The following is a 21,777-nucleotide window of genomic DNA, read 5'->3' as shown; positions in this document are numbered from 1 at the left end:
GTGCTTACATTTTTCAAGGGGTATTATTTTCCTGTTTTTTTAAACAAAGATTTTACAAGTAGATTTACGGAGCATAAAAACACTGGCAAATTGTTCCAGATAATCTTTTCTTAGTTTTACCTTCTCCTACTTTATTCCTTAGACTAATGTTTTCACAGCTGTGCAATCATGGTGGGGTGTTTCTGTAAGACTTGATGGAATTCTGTTTTTATTGCAGTACCTTCAGACAGCTTGCATTTAAAGGTATATGTACACAGCCTGGGTATCCAGACTACTTTTAAAACAAGTAGCCTAAGTAACGATAGCAGTGTACAACCAACAGTTCAGAGCTCAGTGCAGGCAAACTGAGGAGCATTTAATCAACTTCTGATACTAATTTTGGAGCCTGCACTGGCTACATCTATAGCAGGATATGATCTACTCAGTTAAGGGTAATGTGGCCCCATGTCTGACCATGCCTGAAATTGCACTTGCTTCATGTGCACTTCATATGAGTCCTTCACTCCTCAAAGCCAGAGGAATTCTTAATTTTGCTCTCAGATTTAATTCAGGGTAGGATCTGTCCTCCTTGGGCAGCTGAATGATGTTTCTGGCTGAGCTAATTGTCCTCAGTACTGTTAATGTATAATAGAAAGAAAAAGACTGTTCCAAAGGTCAATGCATCTCATACTGGAGAAGATGTTTCAGTTAAGTCAGAAGTTTGTTGCTGTAGGAGTTCCTCTCCGCTGACTATAAAGAAAGTATAGCATGACAAGCAGATACAGATGTCTGAGTTTCAGACATTTAGACTGAGATACTTTAGACAAAGTTTCCATAATACAAGTCCATATCTTCTGTTCACATTACTGACCATGCTACTTGGCTTCATAAATATATTTACTGAAAACATTTCTCTTTAAAGTATACGGTTGTGGTGGGTTAATGCTGTTTGTATGACAGGTGCCCACCAGAGCTGCTCTGTCACCCCCCTCCTCAGCTGGACAGGAGAGAGAAAATATAACAAAAGGCTCATGGGTCAAGATAAGGAGAGGGAGAGATCACTCAGCAATTACCATCATGGGCAGGTGGATATCTACTCCACTGTGGACCCCCATAGGCTTCATGGGGGACAGCCACCATGGTCTGCATCACAGGCTGCAGGGGAATCTCTGCTCCATCGCCTGAAGCACTTCCTCCCCTCCTTCTGCGCTAACCTTGGTGTCTGCAGAGCTGTTGCTCTCACATGTTCTCACTCCTCTCTCTGGCTGCAGTTCTGCAGTTATTTTTCCCCCCTTCTTAACTATGCTATCTCAGAGGTGCTACCACTGTCACTGGTGGGCTTGGCCTTGGCCAGCGATGGGTATGTCTTGTAGCTGGATGGCATGGGCTCTACGAGACACAGGGGAAGTTTCTAGTAGCTTCTTACAGAAGCCACCTCTGTAGACCCCCAGCTACCAAAACCTTGCAATGCAGAACTAATACAACAATCTTCTGACTTAAGTGTTTTGCAAAGTTGCATTGTATTTTTTTTCAGTTTCACTAAGTAAAATAGTTTTTAACTACTCACTGAAGAAAATACAGAGGTCCACAGATTTTCCAAGCCAAGTTTCAGGTGATTTTTCCATTATACAGAACCAAAAGGAGATAAGTTACAGGAGGTTTTGATATTGACTGTTTAATACTAGCAAATACACTTTTTGGAGAAAAAAAGAATTCTCACACAGGAGGTACTGCACCTACTTAGAGCATCCTTCCTGGAGTGCATGGGAAGTGTACCAGGGAAATTACTTTGTCTGAATCTCTTAATCCATTATAACAAAAACAAAAACCCACAAAAAAAGCCCAAGCTTTTATATTTGTTGAGGATCAGGTGTTTTTAATTCTGCCATACATGTAATGGTATCTGTGTCCTGACATGATTTCTGTGTTGAGGCCGCATGCTTTATCTGCTCTTGCATCACAGGAAATACTTTCCTAGCTATCTTTACGAGCTGGTGGGTGGTGGCTCTTTAATTTTATGGAAGGATACAATGTTTCATGAGAGAAGCTCATTGAGCCCTTACAAACTTGAAGTGGTAAAGCAAAAGCCGAAAGGGCAAACTCTCCCAGTAGGTTCATATTATGCCATCCTCTATGGCCCCATTATTTTCAGTGCAATGTGCAAAAGCTGCTCTATCTGCAGCTGAAATGCTGGGATACGCAAAGTGTGATTAATGCGGCTTCACCAGTTCTTTGTAGCTGTTCTTATATGCCCTATTTTTGTCTTCAGATCATCAAAGTGTGTACATGTTATGAATAATTCAGTGGAGATACAGACTTGTAACATTATCTGCCTATAAATCCTGCATACCAGAATATTAATCACAACCACACCCTGGGCAGAGGAACAAGTTTAATCACCTTTTATCTGGTTGGTGTCTGTCACAGGCAAATTACTCAGAGGTGGGAGGTGGGTAACCTGTGCTACAGCAGCAGAGCGTGGTTGCTTCTCTGAGGCACATATTATTACTCACTGGGATTGCATAAATCCTGTGGCCATACTGACCCCTCTGCTTAAAGCCATTTCACAGAGTACACGCAGGTTGCATTCATTTAATGTTATGTTATTCAGCAAAAGCTAGGAAAACCAGTGGAGGATGCGTAAGTCACTGTAACTTGCAAGTCAGCGGGTTTTCATGGATCCCTCAGCTGCAACAGAAAATGCAAACACATAAATCTTGCAGGCAAATGGCAGTATCAGTTTTGCCACTGAGAGAAATTAGGAAGAGGACTGTGTCACTGCGAAGTGTAATGTATTTTGAGACATGATAGTTTTATGCCCAGTAGCCAGATCTTTCTAACTATTTTGCTTCCTTTTCCTAAAGGCTCATACCTAATTCCCTCTTCTACAATTGAACCAACCAGTTGTGCAAACCTGGGAAGCCTTTGCCAAGGTAAGAAGCCCAGGTTATTTTCACAGTTTCGTCTTTGTGAAATCTTTATTTTCCTTGGTTGTTCTTTTTTTATTCCTTTTCTTTATTATTTCTAAAAGGGTGAACTGCAATAAATAATAGCAAGGAAAGGAATTCTTTAGTCTCATCAAGTGTGTGGGTGTCCTGTATGTACAATATGTGGAAAAAATGCGATCACTCTGTTGATAATACATATTCCAGATAGTCTCCATTATATCAAAACTGAATTAATTGACTGCTTTCTTTTCTTTCTCCATCTCTTTTCCTCCTGCACATTTTGATAGTAAAGTATTAACTAGGATAAGAAGTGGGTACATCTGTAAACAAAAAAAAATAAGCAGATGTAAATAAAGGATCTGACTATTCATTTTTTTCCAATAAACTATTTTGAGGCTAACTACTTTTGAGATTAGCAGGTGAAAATCTAACATCAAACTGCAAATTCCAGCAGCTGTTAGTTAATGAAACACTTTATACAGTGCTTAGTGATGGTTTAGTAGTGTAAAAATTACACATATAAGGATATATTACGTGATTTTAAGATCAGCTCAGTTGAATGCAAAGAATAGGTGAAGTCTGGAGATTTCCATGCCAAGTGAATCGTTGAACATGCAGAGACAGTTAATTCCTTCTGCTCTGCTTAGAGGGGAAAGTTGTATAAAAACACTCAACATGACCAACGTCAGCTCATTTCCACGATACCTTCATGAACCCAGACCTGCTAGTGAGGTATCATGCTACATTAAACTTCAGTCACAGCAGCAGATGCACCAAAAATAATGTCTAGCTCTGTAATCCTTTTCAGGCTGAATGGTGAAGGAAGGATATAGCAGAGAATAAAATATAAAAGGAGAGGAGGAAGTCTCAGGAGTCTTTCAAACTGACATTTAGAAGTAAATCAGTTTGAGCTTAACAGTACGGAAGATGCACTTTCCTTAGGAAGTCAGTAAGAGATCTATGTCAGTCTTCAGTGTACTCCCATATTTTCCTGAGGTTAATTTATCATGTTCTTGGAGCGTGTTGTACTGGTCTCCACAGGGAAAGTGAAATGCAGTAATGTCCATAATCAGATTTCAAACAGTAATTTTCAGGTGTCACATTAACAAAGCACAGTGTAATATAAATAATGCTACCTGAATACCTTAGGTAAATGTGACAGCAACAATTATCAATATTGGTCTTTTTATATGTAAAAGGTAATATAGCCACCATATAAAAAATTTCTTGTATTCTCCTGGAAGAGCTCAAGGCATTTTCCTCTATCAAAATGGGATGGTGTGAAAGGACATTAGGTCATCCAATATGACTGCAGAGATGGGCACACTTTCAGCAAAGCAAGCCTGCTTTTCTAAAAGCCTCATCCTTTTTTTCAGCTTTATTAACTTGTTTAGTAGAAGATGTTGCCTCTAGTAAAAGATGCTACTTTTCAAACTTGCCTCTCTTAACTTCTTAGACCATCACATCTTCAGTAAAGACTGAGTCCTTTCACTAAGGTAATACTCTTCTTTTTCTTCTGAAAAGCATTTGCTAAAGTGTCTCTGGTGTTCTGTGTTTGTCACTTTGGAAGTGACAGATCAGATTTACCATCATCATCACCATCATCATTATTGTCATAATTATGAAAATCATAAAAAAATGTCTATTTCTGTCAGCAATGCAGATTTATTTTAAACTGAGAGGCCAGTTTGGATTCCTTTTTTGTTTGTTTGTTGTGTGTTGTGCAATTGCACCAGTAACAAAGTTTGCAGATGCCAGATTGTGTCAGCTACAGTCTGATGAAAGAGCCATTTTCTCCATTATGCTTAACAAATATTTTCATTCATTGGAACATAACTCCTTTAATGGTGTTGGCTGGAAGATACAGTCAGGAAGAACCCTTATAACTTGTTTCTCAGACAATACAGCCCTGAAGTTTCATGGAAGAAGAGTTTTTTTATATTATAGGGTGTCACTTTATATATTCACATTCCCAGTTAGAACCTGTTTACTGGAATGTCCAACTCTTCCTTCTCCTGCCCTAAGCTTCTTGTTTCACTGAAACCTGAGCATGAACCTGCTCCCTAAGCTGAGACGTGAGTTTATGACTTTCAGACTCAAAAGGTTAGCTAAAACAACCCCACAAAAAATCAAAAAATCAGAATCTCTTGCCTAAAATACATTTTTAACCTTTTCAGGTTGGTTCTTGGTCAAATCTGCAAAAGCAATGTAATGCTGAGATTATACTGCACTAACCTTCAGATTTTAAAAAGAGTTTTCAGGGAAAAAGAAATCTGTCAGTGAGTGGATTTGCATTCCTTGGGAGTTTCTAGAAAAAATGAAATTATTTTCCAAACTGTTATTTGAAAATGTAGTGGTATGATCTTTGAATTCCTTTAGCGTGTTTATCTTCCCAGTCCACTACCAGGGGGAAATTTGCAGTTTGATTTTGAGAAGTGTTCTAGCTGGTTCTCCTGGGAAATATTTCCCAGGGTTGTGTGGGGTGACTCCTGTTAATGTCAGTGGGAATACAGCCAAGATCCTACGTGAAGCTTACAAAATATATAGTCCATTTCAATTATACCAAATGTGATTTCAGTTCTCTTTAGTGAATGATTTCAATGGTGATAACTGGATCCTTACTTGGGTGCTTTAGTTTCAAATTTGTTTGTCTTCTTCAGACCCTGAGCAGGGACAGTTATTCTTTTCACAAGAAATATTCTGTATTCATGCATCTTAGATCTGTTTTCTGGTCTTTGCGCAGCCGTTTGGATCTGAAACTCTTTTAAGAGGATTTTGAGTTTATAATAGCAGCAGGACTGATCTTGCAAATCTTACACTTGCAAAACAGTGAAAGTGAAGATTGCAGGACTGGGACCTCAGTTCATATCCATTTATCACTTTCTGCAGGGAAAGAAAAAAGTTTATTTTAAAATATGGCATTGTGTGTAGATGTTTTCATTTTACATTGTCATGTGTTGTTCCCATTTTGTCTTACCGTATTAACATTCATATTTCATTCAAGTTCACCTCTCTCTCATCTTTATTACCAGCTACTGTAAATGCTACTACTCCTACACCACCCACTGTCACCACTAACATGCCCGATACTAATAGAAACGATAAGCCAAACAATGGTAAGAAATCCTGTGTTACATTTTTCCTTGTACTGTGTCTAGAGCAAAATTATTGTATTTTAAGGTGTGTTTTTCATAGTATCATAATGTCAAGGGTCATGCCTCAGTTTTGATCTTATTTACACTGAAATAAATCAGGAGTAACTTCACTGAACCATGTAAGAATGGTGTAAATGACAACAGAACCAAACTCTTGTGTTTATTTGTATCATGTTTACCTGACACTTGTATGAATGTGTCACCCATTGTATTTACCCATGCAAAGAATGAGGGAAGGGAGAGGGATTTTTAAAGAGGGTCTGTAAAGAATCATGCTATTGAAATGTTTTAAGGCTACAGGTTATGAGTCATTGTGTAGCTCCTGCTTATGCAGCCAGGGTGGTAGTATGCTGAGATTGTCTGTTCCTCACTAGTCAGTTGCAGGAGCTAAGTGGAATCATTCCTATGGAGCAAAGCCACCTCCACTGAGTCAACAGGAATCTTTCCACTGACTTCAAGAAGAGCTGGATTAGACTTTACTAGGGAAAATGTTGACAGTATCAGATATCGTTTACTTTTCATTTAGAAAGATTACGGGAAAAAATAAGGTAGTAAATGAACCTATTATTAGCACAGGAAAAAAAGCTGGGATTTCTTTTGGGGTTTTCTCAAATTCTGTGATATCACTGTCTCCTAGAGACTGAGCATCATTTTATGAGGCACAGCTAAAATATTTATTAGTTTGTTAAAGATAGTTGTTAAACATTAACAACACAGATGTAGATTTCTGCAATTTTTATCTGAGGCTTAAAGATTATTATTTTTTTTTTTAAGATTTATTTTTTTCAGTGTGCTCCACAGAAATAAATTAGAATACGTGGGGGGTTTTGTGGTTTGTTTCCATTTTGGGCTAGTTTTTTGTTTTGTTTTGTTTTTTGTTGTTTTTTTTTTTTGCCTGGTTTGATTTTGGTTTTATCCCCAAATGCATCAGTTGTTACTGTAGGTTTTAAAATTCCTGGAGATTCTTGGCAGATCATTTGTTGTACATTGGCAATCAGGCAGTACAGTAGACAATGTGAAAGAATTTATCTGCATTCAGCCTGTCCAGACTTATTAAACTGTAGAAGTAAGAAGCAGATATTGAAAATTTCTTCTAAATACTGCATTTTTCTTTTGTGGAGCCATTCACTTTATGTTCGCTGTAAGCATTTAACTGATTTTTGTAACTACAGAGGGAAAGCCTTCTTAATGTTAGCATGAATAAAAACTGGACAATTAAATCCTTTCTTTGGCTTTGAAACTCCCAAGAGAAAGTAGAAAGACTAAGAAAAATAACCCAAATTTGTTTACAGTAGAAGCAAATTAAACTTTCACTCAGCTGTCTGGAGTAATTTTTCAGTCTTGGTAAGTTGATTTTTAGGCCAAGAACAGACAGTTAAGTTGCATATATTTTCTTTAATCCTTTAACTATGTGGCTTACTACACACAGACCTGCAGGAATTCAGACTTCCTGCTACAGTTATCTTCAGAATGAAGAGAAATTCACCTGAATCCTCCCGTATACGACCACAGAGGCACCAAGAGTCTAAGATAGAAGGGGTCAAAACCATAGGAATTATCTCAACCCCGATTATTTGGCCAGTGAAACGAAGGCCTCTCCATTTCAGTAAAAACTCAGCAGATGAGAACCCAGAGAGAAAAACTATCTACAACTTTTTTCTTCTAACTATGTCCACATCAGCCACTTCTGAGGACACTGGCAATGATACCTGGGCTGCTTTTACAGAAAAAATCAACCTAGATAATACTGCGATGAATCAGTCACCAAATGAAAATATTTTGAATTATTCTAGAAGTTCATTTCATGGCACTTCTGATGCATCAGATGCTGTTACAGAGCCTTCTGTGAATGCAGCAGTTCCTCTTCGTCAAAGCAGAAGTCCTAATGCAGAGCTAGCACAGACTTTGGCAGATGGGCTGGATCATTCTGACTCTGAGTCAGTGTTCCACTCTCCTGTTAGCAGCAGCAGCACTGCTTATGAACACAAAAAAGAAACTCTGTGGATTTCATCCTCCAACAGCAGCACAACCGATTTCAAGCATATAAGCAACATCTTGGATCCTGCGAGTTGGTGGAATGAGACCTTATTTCATCATTATATCACCTCTGACATTGAAGACAGACATTCTTTTTCTAGCTTATCTATATCAGCTACAGAGCAGAAACCATCATTCCAAAAAAGTAAGCTAGATTTGCTAGACTCCTCACCTGAAAACTTTTACCTGGAAATGATAGAAGGCAATGCTGATAGGGAAACTTTTTCTGCATTAGAAGCAAATAGTGAATTTGAGTTTAGAAAATCTACACACGTTAAGGAACATTACTTAGGAGGCATTACAAATTTAACTTCTATGGCGACTCCACATGCAAACCCAAAAATTTTTTTTCAAAACATGAAAACAACATACACAAAATTTATGCCTGATATCCAACTGACAAATTCATTCCTAGGACACAGTAGAGAACTACCACCATCCTCAGCACTTCTGCTAGGAGCAGGCTGGACAAGTTCAGCATTTAAGGATGTTGTAACGAACCTGCCTGTTTATCAACCATTGTTGACTGCCATATATATGGAAAGTGACAGCATGTTTATTTCCAATAGCAATTACTGGTCTCATTATTTAAAACATACAGTATATTTTCAAAATCCAAGTGACATCCTCAGGTATGGAATAGTGGAGAACAATTTGGATGCATTTTCCATATTAGAGGCAGAGAACAGGAATAGAGTTGGCAGCTCTGGGGGCTCAGGTTACTTGGATTTTCCAACAGAATATCTAGATATTTCTCCTTCTTTAACAGCAAGTTTCTGGACTGTTTCCTACTATTTGAAAGAAGAATCTCAAGTGTTTTCTGGGGAGCCATCAGAAAATAGGTGGCTCTTATTTAATAAACTGCTTTCTTCCCCAACAGAAAGATTGTCATCCATTAGTTCACCTGATAAATCTGGCAGTATCTCTGAACAAACATCCGCCATTAGATTATTAGATCACAGGGCTGAAGAAATGAAATTCTCTAGTCATGCATCAGCTTTGGAAACACAAATCTTTAGTTCATTTATTCCAGGCCTCTCAAAGAGAATTTCAGAAAGTAATGGCAGGACAATATCACAGTTGTACTCAACAATGAACTTTGCAAACATAACCATGTCTTCCAACAGTGAATTTTATTTTGATTTTCCTTTGCCCTCCTTGGAAGCACCTTTGAGACTACCCTCTCTAGAAGTACAGGTAAGTCCCTTAAGTCCCTTTGATAAGATACTTGAAAACTCCACAGAGAAATTAATTATATTTGATAGTTTACACATGCAAATTAGAACTGACCTAGTAAGTGATCAAACCAACATGACCTTCCTAAACAAAAGGCAGCAGCTTGTTTCTGGCCTTCCAATGCATTCAGGAATCCAGTCTTCAAGGTATACCCAGGCTCCTTTCTTGATAAATACACGAGTTAAGAGTTTGGTAAACCATACAAGAACACATGAATCACTGCAGCCTCAAAGTCGTTCAGAAAATGATGCTGTAGCAAATCCTATTGATAAAGCAAGAAGTAAAGTTCAAATAGATGCAGATATTCTTTTAAAAAACATCACTTTGATGAGTTCTGACTTCCTTCCAGTGACTTGGTCTTTGGAATTAAGGCACCTTCTTCATTCAGACTCAGAATTCAGAGTCAGTGAACCTTACTCCACACCTCCACTCTCACAGAGTTTTCAGAACCGTCTTGATACAATTTCTCCAAGCCTGGTTACTCAGTGGGACATACCAGAGTTAAGCTTGCCAACAACTGTAATACCAAGAAATCATCTAACTGTTACAGGACAAAACTCCATTGAAAATCAAGGGGACAGTCTGAGATACTCTCTATGGGCAGTAGAACAAGAAAGCATTGGTGATAATGAAGACATAAGGAATTCTGTTCTGACATCAACAAATATATTGAAGCTTTCTGAATGGGATTCAGAAGGGGAGGTGTACAGATCCTTCAGCAAGCCCAGAGAAGGAATGTCTTCTCTGAATACTTTTAGTACTCACGTCTTGGATTTTGAAAATGCTGATTATGGACGTTTTGCAAATCTCTCTTCTATTTTGAAGGCATCAAGAGCTGCAGTAATGAATGATGCAATACCTTTGCCGTCTTCATACAGTGGAGTTGTTATTCAGCAAAAAGGCACTATCTTTCAGGGCACTCTGATGACACCTGCAGCAGCAATCCATCACTCTCTCATGCCATCCCAAATGCCAGTTTCTTCTGTAATGTACCATCAGTTTCCAGTTTCAGCACATGTTCATTCCTTGGCCAATTTGCCCTCTGAGACAAGCCAAAATACCACTCCTTATCCACCACTGAATCAACTTACTAGCTCTTCTGCAGTCTTTTTGTCTTGTTTGTGTTACTCCATCACTGAGCTGGGCTGCCTGTGTCGACCTGAGGTCAACTACAGTATGTCACACCATTAAGTTAGCTATAGAAAAAAATCCAGATTATCTTACCTGTTATATATACAGTTGGTAGAAGTAGCTGGCTTTCATCCTTTAGGTATAGATCCGTTTAGCATATAAAACGATTTTGCAACAGTAGTTTAATTACAGTAGAAGGGAATTAGTAACATCTTAGTGATAGTAAATGTCATTAACATTTGATTTCTAATTTTTGTGTGCATCTCTAAAACAGCTGTCATGAGACTGTGAGGATAATGTATTAGGTTGCCATATATTTAATATTTTTTATGCCATTTTATTGAGATTGTATGACTGTTTTTAACTAACTGTATTCATATATTTTTGAGGATTTAACTTTCAAAAAACAACTTTAGTTTGCCTAACAGAACAAAAAAAAAAAGCAAACCAACAGCAAGCCTGGAATTTCATTGATCATTGTAATTTTGAAGTTAATGGTGGGTGTGGGAAGATTGTTTTTCCAGGTTCTTTTTTCAAATTATCTTTGGCTACTTTTCATCAATTTTCTGCCCATAAAAATATTTTTTTCATTCACCATTTTGGGATGGGATTTCCACTGTTTAATTTGGAGTGTGAGAAATCATTTCTGGTTTTCACTATCTGCCACTGCAGTCTCCTGAGAGTGTTTCAAAATGTAGATTAGTTCTTTCTTTGCCTCATTAAAACATGCTTTGGGTAACCATCTGGTGGAGATCTTGAGGCTCTTGACTAGTTTATAGTTACTATATTTGATTTTAGACATACTTTGCATATTCCTATATTAAGGTGATTTTTTCCATATACATCATTATATAAATAAGGTTATAATTATATATATGACTATATATGAAATATATAATGCACACTTTCTGTATGTGTGTATTGGTATAGCACATATGAAAGTTACATTATACATATAAAATTGAATATATGTATATACAGAGATATATGCATATAAATAAGATCCAAATCTTGCAAGTGTTTTCAACTTGCCCAAAGTCCAATTTTATACTTCCAAGGACTTAATTTGACTTGTGAAAAGTATAGGCTTTTAACAGAGAATATAACATGATTTGATGTTACTTATTAGACCTGTAATCTTCTAGTGCTGCTTACCAACTCCTGAGCTTAAAGGGAGTTTATATTTATCCTGTGCCATTTCAAAACCATTTTACTGAATATAAAATTGCCCCAAGCCAAGTGTTACACATTTTGTGACTGAAAGATAGTTTGTTCAGTTGCCAGTTTTCTAAAGCTAATGTGAGTTCTTCTACTATCTGGCCATCACTAGGCCCGAGAGCAATGACTGCGTTGTGAAAACAAGAATGGGGTATTCCTTCTCCCACCTAATTCTGCTGTCAGTTGTCTTGTGGTTTCCAGTTGATGAGCTTTATCTGCTCTCTTTAAGTGTAATCTGCAGTGGTTGAATTCTGGATTATAACAATATGACTGGGAGCAAAATTTATTGTGTTGCAGACTACTGTAATTCTAATTTCGTAAATTCCTTACACTTTCATCATCTTTTACACACCACATTAAAGGCATATGCAAAATACTATTTATACATGCATTTGTGAGTTTCCATATCACATTTCATGTGTCTCAAAAAATGGGGGGAGAGGTGGGCAGGAAATTCCTGTCTAATTCGACAGGTCTAATGGGAATGAGCCCAAGCCCACAGGGCTTGTTCACTCCAAAATTTTAGAATGCCATCTAGAGCTTGACGTGTCCTTGTATGTTGGTTTCAGCCCAATCTTTCTATTCATCATGAAACTAAAGTCTCATTATTATAAAGGGTAATTTGCTCAATTTCTAACATTATAATACCTTTCTAATGAACAGGTGGGCTATTCTACAGGATATCTATAGTTGTCTTTAGTTCCAACTCTGATGCTACGTTAAAAGTACATGATGTGGTTGCAGAATGGGTAAGCTACGTTTTTTCTCCTCTGTGATTACATACATGAATCTGCCCCATTGATGTTACCAGTCCGAAAAAAAAAAAAAAAAAAAAAAAAAAAAAGGGGGAGGCTATTAACTAAATTCTTAAATTAATTTGTGTTCTCTGAAAATCTTTCTATTATTGATTTACACAGTAATGAGTTCAGGTCTAACTGGGGCTATTAAGCATTATAGATAAAATTTTGAAATGTCTCCATTATACGAGCCATCTTCTTAAGAAATGTAGATGCTAGTTGAACTTTTGGAAGTTCAGAGAGATCAGAATTGTCCACTGAAAGAGGTAGATGTTTAAGTTCCAACATCATTATAGAGAGCAAAATTTTTCTCCAAAAATACTAACATGGTTTTGAAGTTGTAGTAATAGAAATAATAATAAAAAAGACAATGTTCATTTGTGTGAGGCAATATAATTTTGCAATTTACACTAATATTCTCTACTTCAGAAGTCTTCTATCATAGGTTAGTTGTTGGGGTTTCTGTTGGGGCCCTGTTTTTTCAGCCCATTTATCAAACAAGCTCCTTTCTGGGCCCTTTGGGTGGAGGATTTTTGAAGTTCTTGTCTCTGAAAGTGCCTTCTGTCTGAGTACAGATATTCTCTGTCCCTTTTGACAGTTCACATAGTGGCACTCAGTCTGTAGGTAGTCTTTATACCAACTACTTAACATGAAAATATGTTATCATAATATATGGCAATTATTCTTTCTGTTTCTTTTAATAAAGCTGGAGACTTTCAGCTTTCAGAAGCTAAAGAAACCAATAGTCATCTACAAGCCAGAAATACAGCCAGGTGCAAGTCTCTTGACAGCAGTAACCAGGCAAATGTACATAGGTGCCTGAGCCAGAAAATCTATAAAGGTGTCACTTGGCCCTACCAGAGTATACAGAAGTTTCTCCCAGTGGGAAAACTGAACACCTGCTGCCCACTCAGAATAAATAGTACAAAGATCTGAAAAAAAAGATCATTAAAAGGTTGTTTCTGGGAATTTAAGATGCGAAAGAACAGGAAAAAAGGAAAAGTTTAGCATCCCATGCACATTCAGCATGTTGTGGCCTTAAGATTTCCTTCTGTCAGTAAAAAAGTCCACATCTTTCACTACCAGTTATGTATCTAATACAACAGTCACCTCACTGAAATGGGAGAGTGTTCTCTTTGCTTTGAAAAAGAGAAGGGGATTTCTCAGGGGGGAGAAGGGTGAATTTCTAACTCTGTCTTAAGCAACAAAGTATCCTATTGACATCTCATTATTCATCTGATCAATGTATTTCTGTTTTTCAGCTAAACCGTACTTTCCAGAACTGGAATTATACTGTGTATGTGGTCAATATCAGGTAAATGATAGGGGAAAGATGTTTATGCTATGTTCCTTTTGAGAACTAGCCCACCCTAATTAATATTCATTTCTTTCATAGCATCCACCCTGGCTCCATAAAAGAGGGAACAAGGGAAAAAAGAAGTATTAAAAGGTAACATTTTTAAAGACATTTTCTTGATAGAGGCAATGGCTGCTATTACAAGTGGCTTTACAACAGGCTTTGTTGTCTGTTGCTGGATTCGTTGTCTGTTATTTGGCATATGCTGCCAGTGTGTAAATGTATGACTGCTGGTGAGCTGTGTGCTCTGGATGTGTTCAAAAACCTAATACTGGTTATTGTGTTTGTTTTGGTTTGAACCTGCTGAGCTTTAAACCTTAACAGATCCTTTTTCAGGGCTCAGGTTTCACCTGTCACAAAACTGAATAGACATATCATATATATGTGGTATGGCACACCCAGCTTTCTTTAGCAACAAGCATTGGTACACTGCTATCTATCCACTGTCACTGCATTTTTTCTCTTGAACCAGAGTCTTTTGAGTTAACAGACATCTTACTAGATGCAAAACACTGAAAAATCATGCTAGAATTGAAAGTAAAATGAGAGTGAGTGAAACTATTTACCATATGCTCTCATTTCCTGGCTTTTGCTGGGCCCAGAGGCACTTGAGTTGGGACAGCCTCAAAGGCAGCCAAAGAAAGTTAGATGGGTCACACCCTCTGAAAATTGGGCCTTGGGGGATTTCTTTGAAAGCAGCAGTCTGATTTCTGAGAGATATGTGGGGAGGGAGTGAATCTTGGAACCAAAGTAAGGAGAGGAAACCAAAACAGAATTATTAGTATTGTGAGGAAGGGGCAACAAGTGGGTATGGGATGTATCTGTTTGCAGTAGTAGGCAAAAATCTCATGGAAAGGGACTTGAGAACTGCCATAGTAACAGCTGGGTATTTTCATTTCAGAGGTAGCCAAGTATTCCCAATTTACCAGCAGGGAGTAGTTATTGATGCTTCCAGTTTTCTACAGTTTAGCTACACGCAAAAAGATTTGTAAAAGTTACTATCTCCTTCCCACACACCCACAGCAGAAAGACAGCTTTTATTGGCAAAACCATTTAGCTGGTATAGTGTAAACCCAGTCTCTGAATGGGCTGTTTTGCTGTTTGACCTACATTTTTGCAGTAAGGTGTAGTGATGTGGCTTGGACTTTTTTTCCCACTTGTAATTGATATGGTTATGCCAGCAGAACCTTTTAAGTGGAGACCATGCCTCAGGTCTTACCAACAGTCCAAGGCTGCTGAGAAATGTAAAACTTTCCCCATCTTTATTCCTGCATCTTTTACAAGGCTACCAGCTCAGCCTGTCAGCATGTTCTCCCCTAGACTGCATACCTGATTTCTTCTTGTCTCACCTTCCCACCGTCCTGTCTTCTGAATTCTGTTTATTATTCCTTGTCTATTAAAAAAAAAAAAAATAAGGTGAAGGGGGAGAAATTATTCTAGTAATTCTGGTAATTCCCTTTCCCTCCTTTTGTGACAGACAGTGAATACAGCACTAAATTACTTCTAGATAGTTATGAGGAAGTAACCTCATTCCTATTTACTTTGCTTATCACATGTAATTTCAGAAGCAATGTAATTACACATTTGTAGTATGTCATAAAGCTTTTCAGGTCTAATGAAAAACTAATCTTCTCATGGGCTCTAGTGCACTTTGTGTCAAGGCCAACTGGTATTTTTTTATAATTCTGAAAAATTTAGTATAAATGTGAGCATGTCACTCAAAATGTTACTGTTCTCCAAATAATCAGGATTGTCATGCTGGGCATGTTTACTTAGAAAAGTGCAAAAAGAGAAATCAAAATTTTGCCCAACCTAGCAACTAAGTTGGGGTAACACAGGGATAACAAAAAATTTAATTGAGCTGCATGATACATGACTAACAAAAATTAAACTTTTCATGCGTTGTATAAGCACATGTGCATATATACAAATATATATACACTGAATTTTTTGCTGTTTTCTCATGCATTTTTCATGTCTGACATGTATTTTCATGCATCATTTACCTCTTACAGGAGAGACATTTGAGAAAAGCTGGTGTTCTCTCAGCTTCAGGTCTTCTAAGTATATGTCTATCATTATATATTGCTTCCCTTACAAAAAAAAAAAGAAGGATCAGCTTACCAGTAGTCTTCAATGTTCCTGGGTTTAGTCACCAGGTTTCCAGTTCTTTGAGGTTCATGCATCTATTTCTAGATTTTGCAAGGAAGAAATCTGTTGAACTTCTGAAGATCCAGAAAACAAACTGTTTTTTTTAACTATTTTCCAGTCATTGTTTTCAAGATACTTTGTTAGGTTTTCCACTTTCTTGGTTTTGTCCTGGGTAGGATTCTAAGGAAATCCTGCAGCACACCAGAGTAACATTTGGGGGTATAAAATATTAGCAGGTTACAGGTTGGAAATTTTTAATCCCTGATGGAAGTAATGTTACTTTCTCACTACTCAGGTGGTCCACTGAAATGTTAAGGATGATATCTTGCATGTAACTTACTTACAGCGGGATTTTGTGCAGGCTCTGTTAATTAAACATTCATATAGATTATTTCAGTGAATAGTTGTCTGAAGATTTTTGTACTTCATGGAATTATAGAATGGTTTGGGTTGGAAAGGACCTTAAATCCATCTAGTTCCGACCCCCATGACAGGGGCAGGGACACCTTCCAGCAGACCAGGTTGCTCAAAGCCCCATCCAACCTAGCACTGACCACTTCCAGGGATGGTGCAGCCACAGCTTCTCTGGGCAATCTGTGCCAGTGCCTCATAATGAATTTTTTCCTAATATCTTCTAGATCTACTCTTTTTCAGTTTAAAACCATTTCCCCTTGTTCTATCCCTACATGCCTTGTAAAAAGCCCCTCTCCAGCTTTCTTGTTTCTCCATTTTGGATAGGCAAGAGTAAGTCTGTTATAGTTTGAGCCATTCTACTACTTCTCTTAGCTTTAAATACTTCTTATTCCATTTATGTTCACCTGAACAGAATTTCACTCCACAGTTAAAAGACCTAACCCATAAGTATCATGGCCTTAACTATCTTTACAGAAGTGAATGTAATAATCTTACTGTAACTCACAAAACCTTATCTCTCTTTTCTGAATTTCCCCCAAGATCATAACCTTTTTATTTCTAAGGCACTATTATAATTCTTCAAATTGCTCTTCAGAAGTTTTCCCTCTCTTTACATGAAGTCATATTCTTACTATTCAGATTGCATCTTTTTTCCTTACCTTTTGGATTAGTATTTTATACAGCAGTTAAAAACCAAAACCAAACCAAAACTACAAACAAAACAAATATAAAAACCCCCAGAACTTTCCCAATACTTTCTATGCAATTTCCTGTGCTTCAACCTTATTTACCACACTGCTACCTTATCAAGGCACTTCTGCTGTCATTCTCCCCACTTAATCTTCTTGCAAGTGAAAGAGGAAGAATTGTTAGAATGATGTAGAGAAGAAATAGAAGCTGAAAGTAGGAGGTAGGAAGCTGGCTTTTTTTGGCATGTTAAAAATAGGTGTTTTCCAAATAAATATTTTAAACTGTACTGTTTCCAGAGAAGAGCAAAATGAAACAAAAATGTGGAAGTGGATTCTTAATCTTTCATTGTTGTGTTCTATGAGCTGCGGAAATCCAAAGTACACTGTGATTGTTACGAATTTATGTACATGGTGGTGAGAGATAGAGTGCCAAGTCCAAAATTCATATTATTATCAGCACATTTAATACTGTGAGATATCTGTATGAGAGCAATATATCAAGCTAATACTTTAGTAGATTATTAACTACCTTAATAGAATGTTATCACAGTTTAACCTGACTTCATATCTGTTTTTATTTTTTGATTCTGGTCATACTGTTGCCATCTCTTAATGAGAGGGCAGCTGTTCAAAGTTAAGTTTCAGAATGGTACCCCATTATTTTGAAGAAATCTTTGAAAGTGCAGCCAATTTGTGGATTTGATGTAGATAAATGATAAATGTGTTTGTTTCTTTCATTAATTCATTGCTTTTTATGACTCTACAGCTTTTTCAGAATTTTGTGTGACTCCTGCTGCTGCTTTTCTCAGAAGGGTCCTACTGATCCTAGGTCTTGTCAAATGGCTCTATAGGGCTGCCTCCGGAATTCGTCTTTATTAAACAATTCCGCTCCACTGCTTCTTATTTCTTCTTTAATTTTGCAAGTAATTTTGAGAATTCAGGTCCCAATTAATTTAAAACCTTTTCTCTGCTTAATATATAAAGAAGATTATGCTTGCTCCAGCATCCACTACTTGAGTGTCGTAATTCTGACCTATTTCCCATGTTCAATTTCTTCTACTGTGGGAAACAACATTAATGTTAGTACTGCTAAACAACTCATCCAAATTAAAAACCACAGTGGTGAGCATTTGTGTAAAGACCACTAAATTTAAACAGAAATCCCTTCTCTTAGGAATGAAAATAGAGAAGAAAGCAGGAAATCAGAGCTGCCCATAGTCATGCCTAGTTCTTTTTTGAGGCCCGTGGGAGTTGTGCCACCAGTGTCAGTGAAGCAGAGTGAGGCACCTGCATGCTGTGTTCTTGGGTCTTGTGTTGCTTAATGGAAATTTTAATGCACTTGGATAAAACTTAAGCTAATTACATTGCGTAATAGCTTTAGACAGGAGCTAGCAACATCAGAGCAGCATAATTTTACTTTTATAGTCCTAAGCATCTTTACCAAGTAAAGTATCTGCCTTTTGCATTCTTTGTAGGTTACTTAAGATTATTTGTTATGAAATAATAGTTACTTTATTGTTATAAACGAACACATCTGTGATGCCTATTCCTATTTTTAAAATTTTCCTGGTTTCTGCTGGTGAGGTTTTAGGAACAACTTGGACCTGGCACACCTCTACTCGCTGTGAATTCAACTTCAGTGTTACTGAAGGCAGAAAAGAACAGCCTTGACCAGTGCTGAGCAATGTTTTAAAATGCCACATAATGTGTACATTATGTGTAACATTTCTGCTTGAAAAACTGAGCAACAAAGAGCCAAGCATAAATCCACAGGTTTCTCCACAGTGGCATCTTGTGTCCATGACCTATAAATAAAGCCTTCATTACAGATGGAGAAATCTGAGAATTTCTCCCAAGTGACTGAGGGATGAACGCTTCTTAGTGTCCTGCTGGAGCTGCCTGCTTTTCATCCAACTTCCAGTGACTTTCATTGTCTTTCCAGTGACTTTTAACTGGCCTGACATTGTTAGATGCCATTTTTAGGGAAGTACTGTGTTAGCGAATGGGGTTTTTCTTTGTATCTTTCGAACATAGTTCAAGCACCACCAAAAACATTTCAGTGAAAACAAGATGTTGAAATGTGAAGGATTCCAGCCCTTTCTGCTACATTCTCTACTAACAAATAGTCTTCATACCAAATCTTCACGTACTGTAAGTGGTTTCTGTTTAAAAGCCTTAGTTTTTTTTTTGTATTCCCACACCAGATCTGTAAGGAGGAGTAAGGCCCAAAGGCAAAAGGACAGGCATAGAGGTATGACCCTGCTATTTACAGCTCTATTCTGATACAGTGGCCACTGACTTAAGAGAAAGGCTTAGGATTCTTTTATTTTTAATAGTCTAAAAAGAAACTGCAGATTTTAGTTTTGTGTCCTGATGTCTGTGATTTTTTATTTTTTCTGTAATAAAACCTTCTGCTGATAAAGGAACCACTTCATCCCTGGCATTATTTTGAATGTATTTTTTATGGCCAGTCCTGTTTTTTTTCTCTCTGTTCTGAACATTTTAATGGTATCACAGTCAAAATCAGCTCAAGTAAAAGTTGATCCACAACTCAGATGCTTGTGTGGAATACTTTTAATTTCCCTCTCTTTTGACATTTCATTCTGTCTCATTCTGTGTGTTTTCTAATATTTTTTCTGTTGTTTATAGTAAATATTCATGAGTGGCTTAAGCAATAATCAGCTCGCTCTTTGTCCATTTAATGGGAAGAAGTTAGTAGTGTTCACAGGTGACTAGATGGCCTACCTGTGCTGCCAGTTTTGAGCTACAGCTACCCATCTCTGCTTCTTCAAAGCCAGCATAACAGCAACATTGGTAAAGAATTTAATTCTGACATCTTGAAACATTTTTGAATATGCCAAGGTACTTAGGAATGAAATTCCCAGTGACTTTTCGTGGAAGTATAGACTCCCTGAGTACTTAGGTGCATTTAAAATGATTCTTTATATTCTTTAAATCAAGTAACATTAACTACAAAGGAAATAAATAGTGATTTGTTAAACAGTTTGGCAACCACAATAACTCAGTATTAGCCCAGACTGTCTAGTACAACTGAAATGCATGGAGAAATATGCATTGCTAATTATCAACCACATATCTTCAGGTATGAGGGAGTCTGTGCTGCACGGTTCACATGGTTTGTTAATCCTTCCTTCAGGCTTCTTGCATTGCGTAGCAGTGAGACCACTGCCTGTGTGTAGGCACACAGTCCTGGAATAGCTCTGAGTCACGCTGCCAGAGAAGAAAGCCTTCTTTGTGGTACGCACCATGGCAGCATAGGCTCCACCACCGCCTTCTGTGCTTTTGATGAGGATGCAGCTCTGTAAACTTCTCTCTGTGAGCCAGCTTAGCTCAACAGACCAGGAAAAAGTGGGATAGACACCAGTCTTCCCCTGTTTCCTTGCTTGCTGCAGCTATTACCATTTCAGTGAAAGAGAAGAGAGGCATTAATACTTATCCCCATGGTGTTTACGTACACCACAGTCCATTTTTTTATACTGACTGCAGTAGTACTAACAGTACAGGTTGCTGTGGTGATGTGCAGTTTGTATCTGGTTACTGCATTGAGAATCTCTCTGCTTTTATATGCCACACAAAAAAAGATGTAAGACTGGGTGTGTTAAGTCCAGTGACACCAGCAGAGCATAGCAGTGTTGCCATTTATTTGAGTGTAGGCCTACTGTTTCCCAAAGCAAGAATTTTTGTTCTTCACCATTAAAATGTTTTCTTCCTGGGATCTGAGTGTGACAAAAGTGGAAGGAAGCGCTCAGCTTCATATTGCGTCAGCTGTCAAGTTAAAAGGTATTTATTTACTTTGGGAAGCTAGCATGAGTCATTCTGAAAAGTTTATAGAAATTGTTTTCATCATAATATGGTACAGGCTCTTATTACACAGTATACATGTCTTGTGCTCTCAGAGTTTCTCAGAACACAAATAACAAAGTGGTTTAGAGATTATTTTTATCAGTGCTTCATAATCAATACCTTTCTCTATAATTGTTCAAGATAACTGTAACCAGTTCTACTTCATCTATCATTATCCCTTCTGTTTTGTTGCTGTTATCCCTCTGCACAGTTATGGTACAGTATTAAATATCATTTTGGTTAGCTGGGAGTCCTGCAATAGACAGCATAGCAGCAGCAGTGACTGATGACTTCTGTTTTGCAGCCAAAGTGCTGAGGTAGGGAGTGGCATCAGTACATTAAGTTTTCCTCTTCTGAAGTAAAGGGAATAGATGAGTGAAGCCAGAATCTTTTAGGAAAGATGGTTAAGTGCCAGGAGACTCTCGGCTGAAGTGCTGGAGGGCTGAAGGAACTGGCAATCCCATAGGCAATTTCCATGCTTCTGCTAAAAATAAATGCCATAATAAACTTATGCCACATAATATACCTGAGGTATATAGCAAAAGCTGCAAGGGTGCATATCCACCCTACTGAGCCTATTGCCATATACTGAACACTCCACAGAGGCCAAAAGAGTGTTAGGAGGAAGTCACTATCTCTGGGAGCAGGGTAGCAGTGACCTAGCCAGGGATAGCTGTAATTTCTCTGCTAAAATACATCCACTGGGAAACAACACGCCAAGCCAGGTTGTCACTTTTTCACTTCTTCTCCAGCAAAATGTTACCAGTAAAACAGTAGATATGGCAAGAAAATAGGAAAGTG

General features: G+C 37.7%; 1 protein-coding gene across 7 annotated transcripts in view; it reads left to right on the top strand.

The window, feature by feature from the left end:
- ADGRG6 (adhesion G protein-coupled receptor G6) overlaps positions 1 to 21,777 on the top strand; it is a 111,513-nt gene that overhangs the window by 54,757 nt on the left and 34,979 nt on the right. For 6 of the 7 annotated variants that reach the window (XM_062614238.1, XM_062614237.1, XM_062614243.1 and 3 more), the window contains 5 exons: positions 2,844 to 2,912; positions 5,960 to 6,043; positions 12,368 to 12,453; positions 13,764 to 13,816; positions 13,898 to 13,951. In XM_062614238.1, the coding sequence (XP_062470222.1) occupies positions 2,844 to 2,912; positions 5,960 to 6,043; positions 12,368 to 12,453; positions 13,764 to 13,816; positions 13,898 to 13,951 (346 nt within the window). The remainder of the gene's footprint in view (positions 1 to 2,843; positions 2,913 to 5,959; positions 6,044 to 12,367; positions 12,454 to 13,763; positions 13,817 to 13,897; positions 13,952 to 21,777) is intronic. The other variant, XM_062614241.1, reaches the window with a different exon arrangement.

The sequence above is a fragment of the Pezoporus occidentalis genome, unplaced genomic scaffold, assembly GCF_034315485.1.
Source record: "Pezoporus occidentalis ecotype Australia unplaced genomic scaffold, CSIRO_AGI_Poc_V1 ctg174, whole genome shotgun sequence".
In the NCBI taxonomy this organism is placed as follows: Eukaryota; Metazoa; Chordata; class Aves; order Psittaciformes; family Psittacidae; genus Pezoporus; species Pezoporus occidentalis.
The sequence above is the reverse complement of the archived record's forward strand: the minus strand, read 5'-3'. Positions and strand labels throughout refer to the sequence as shown.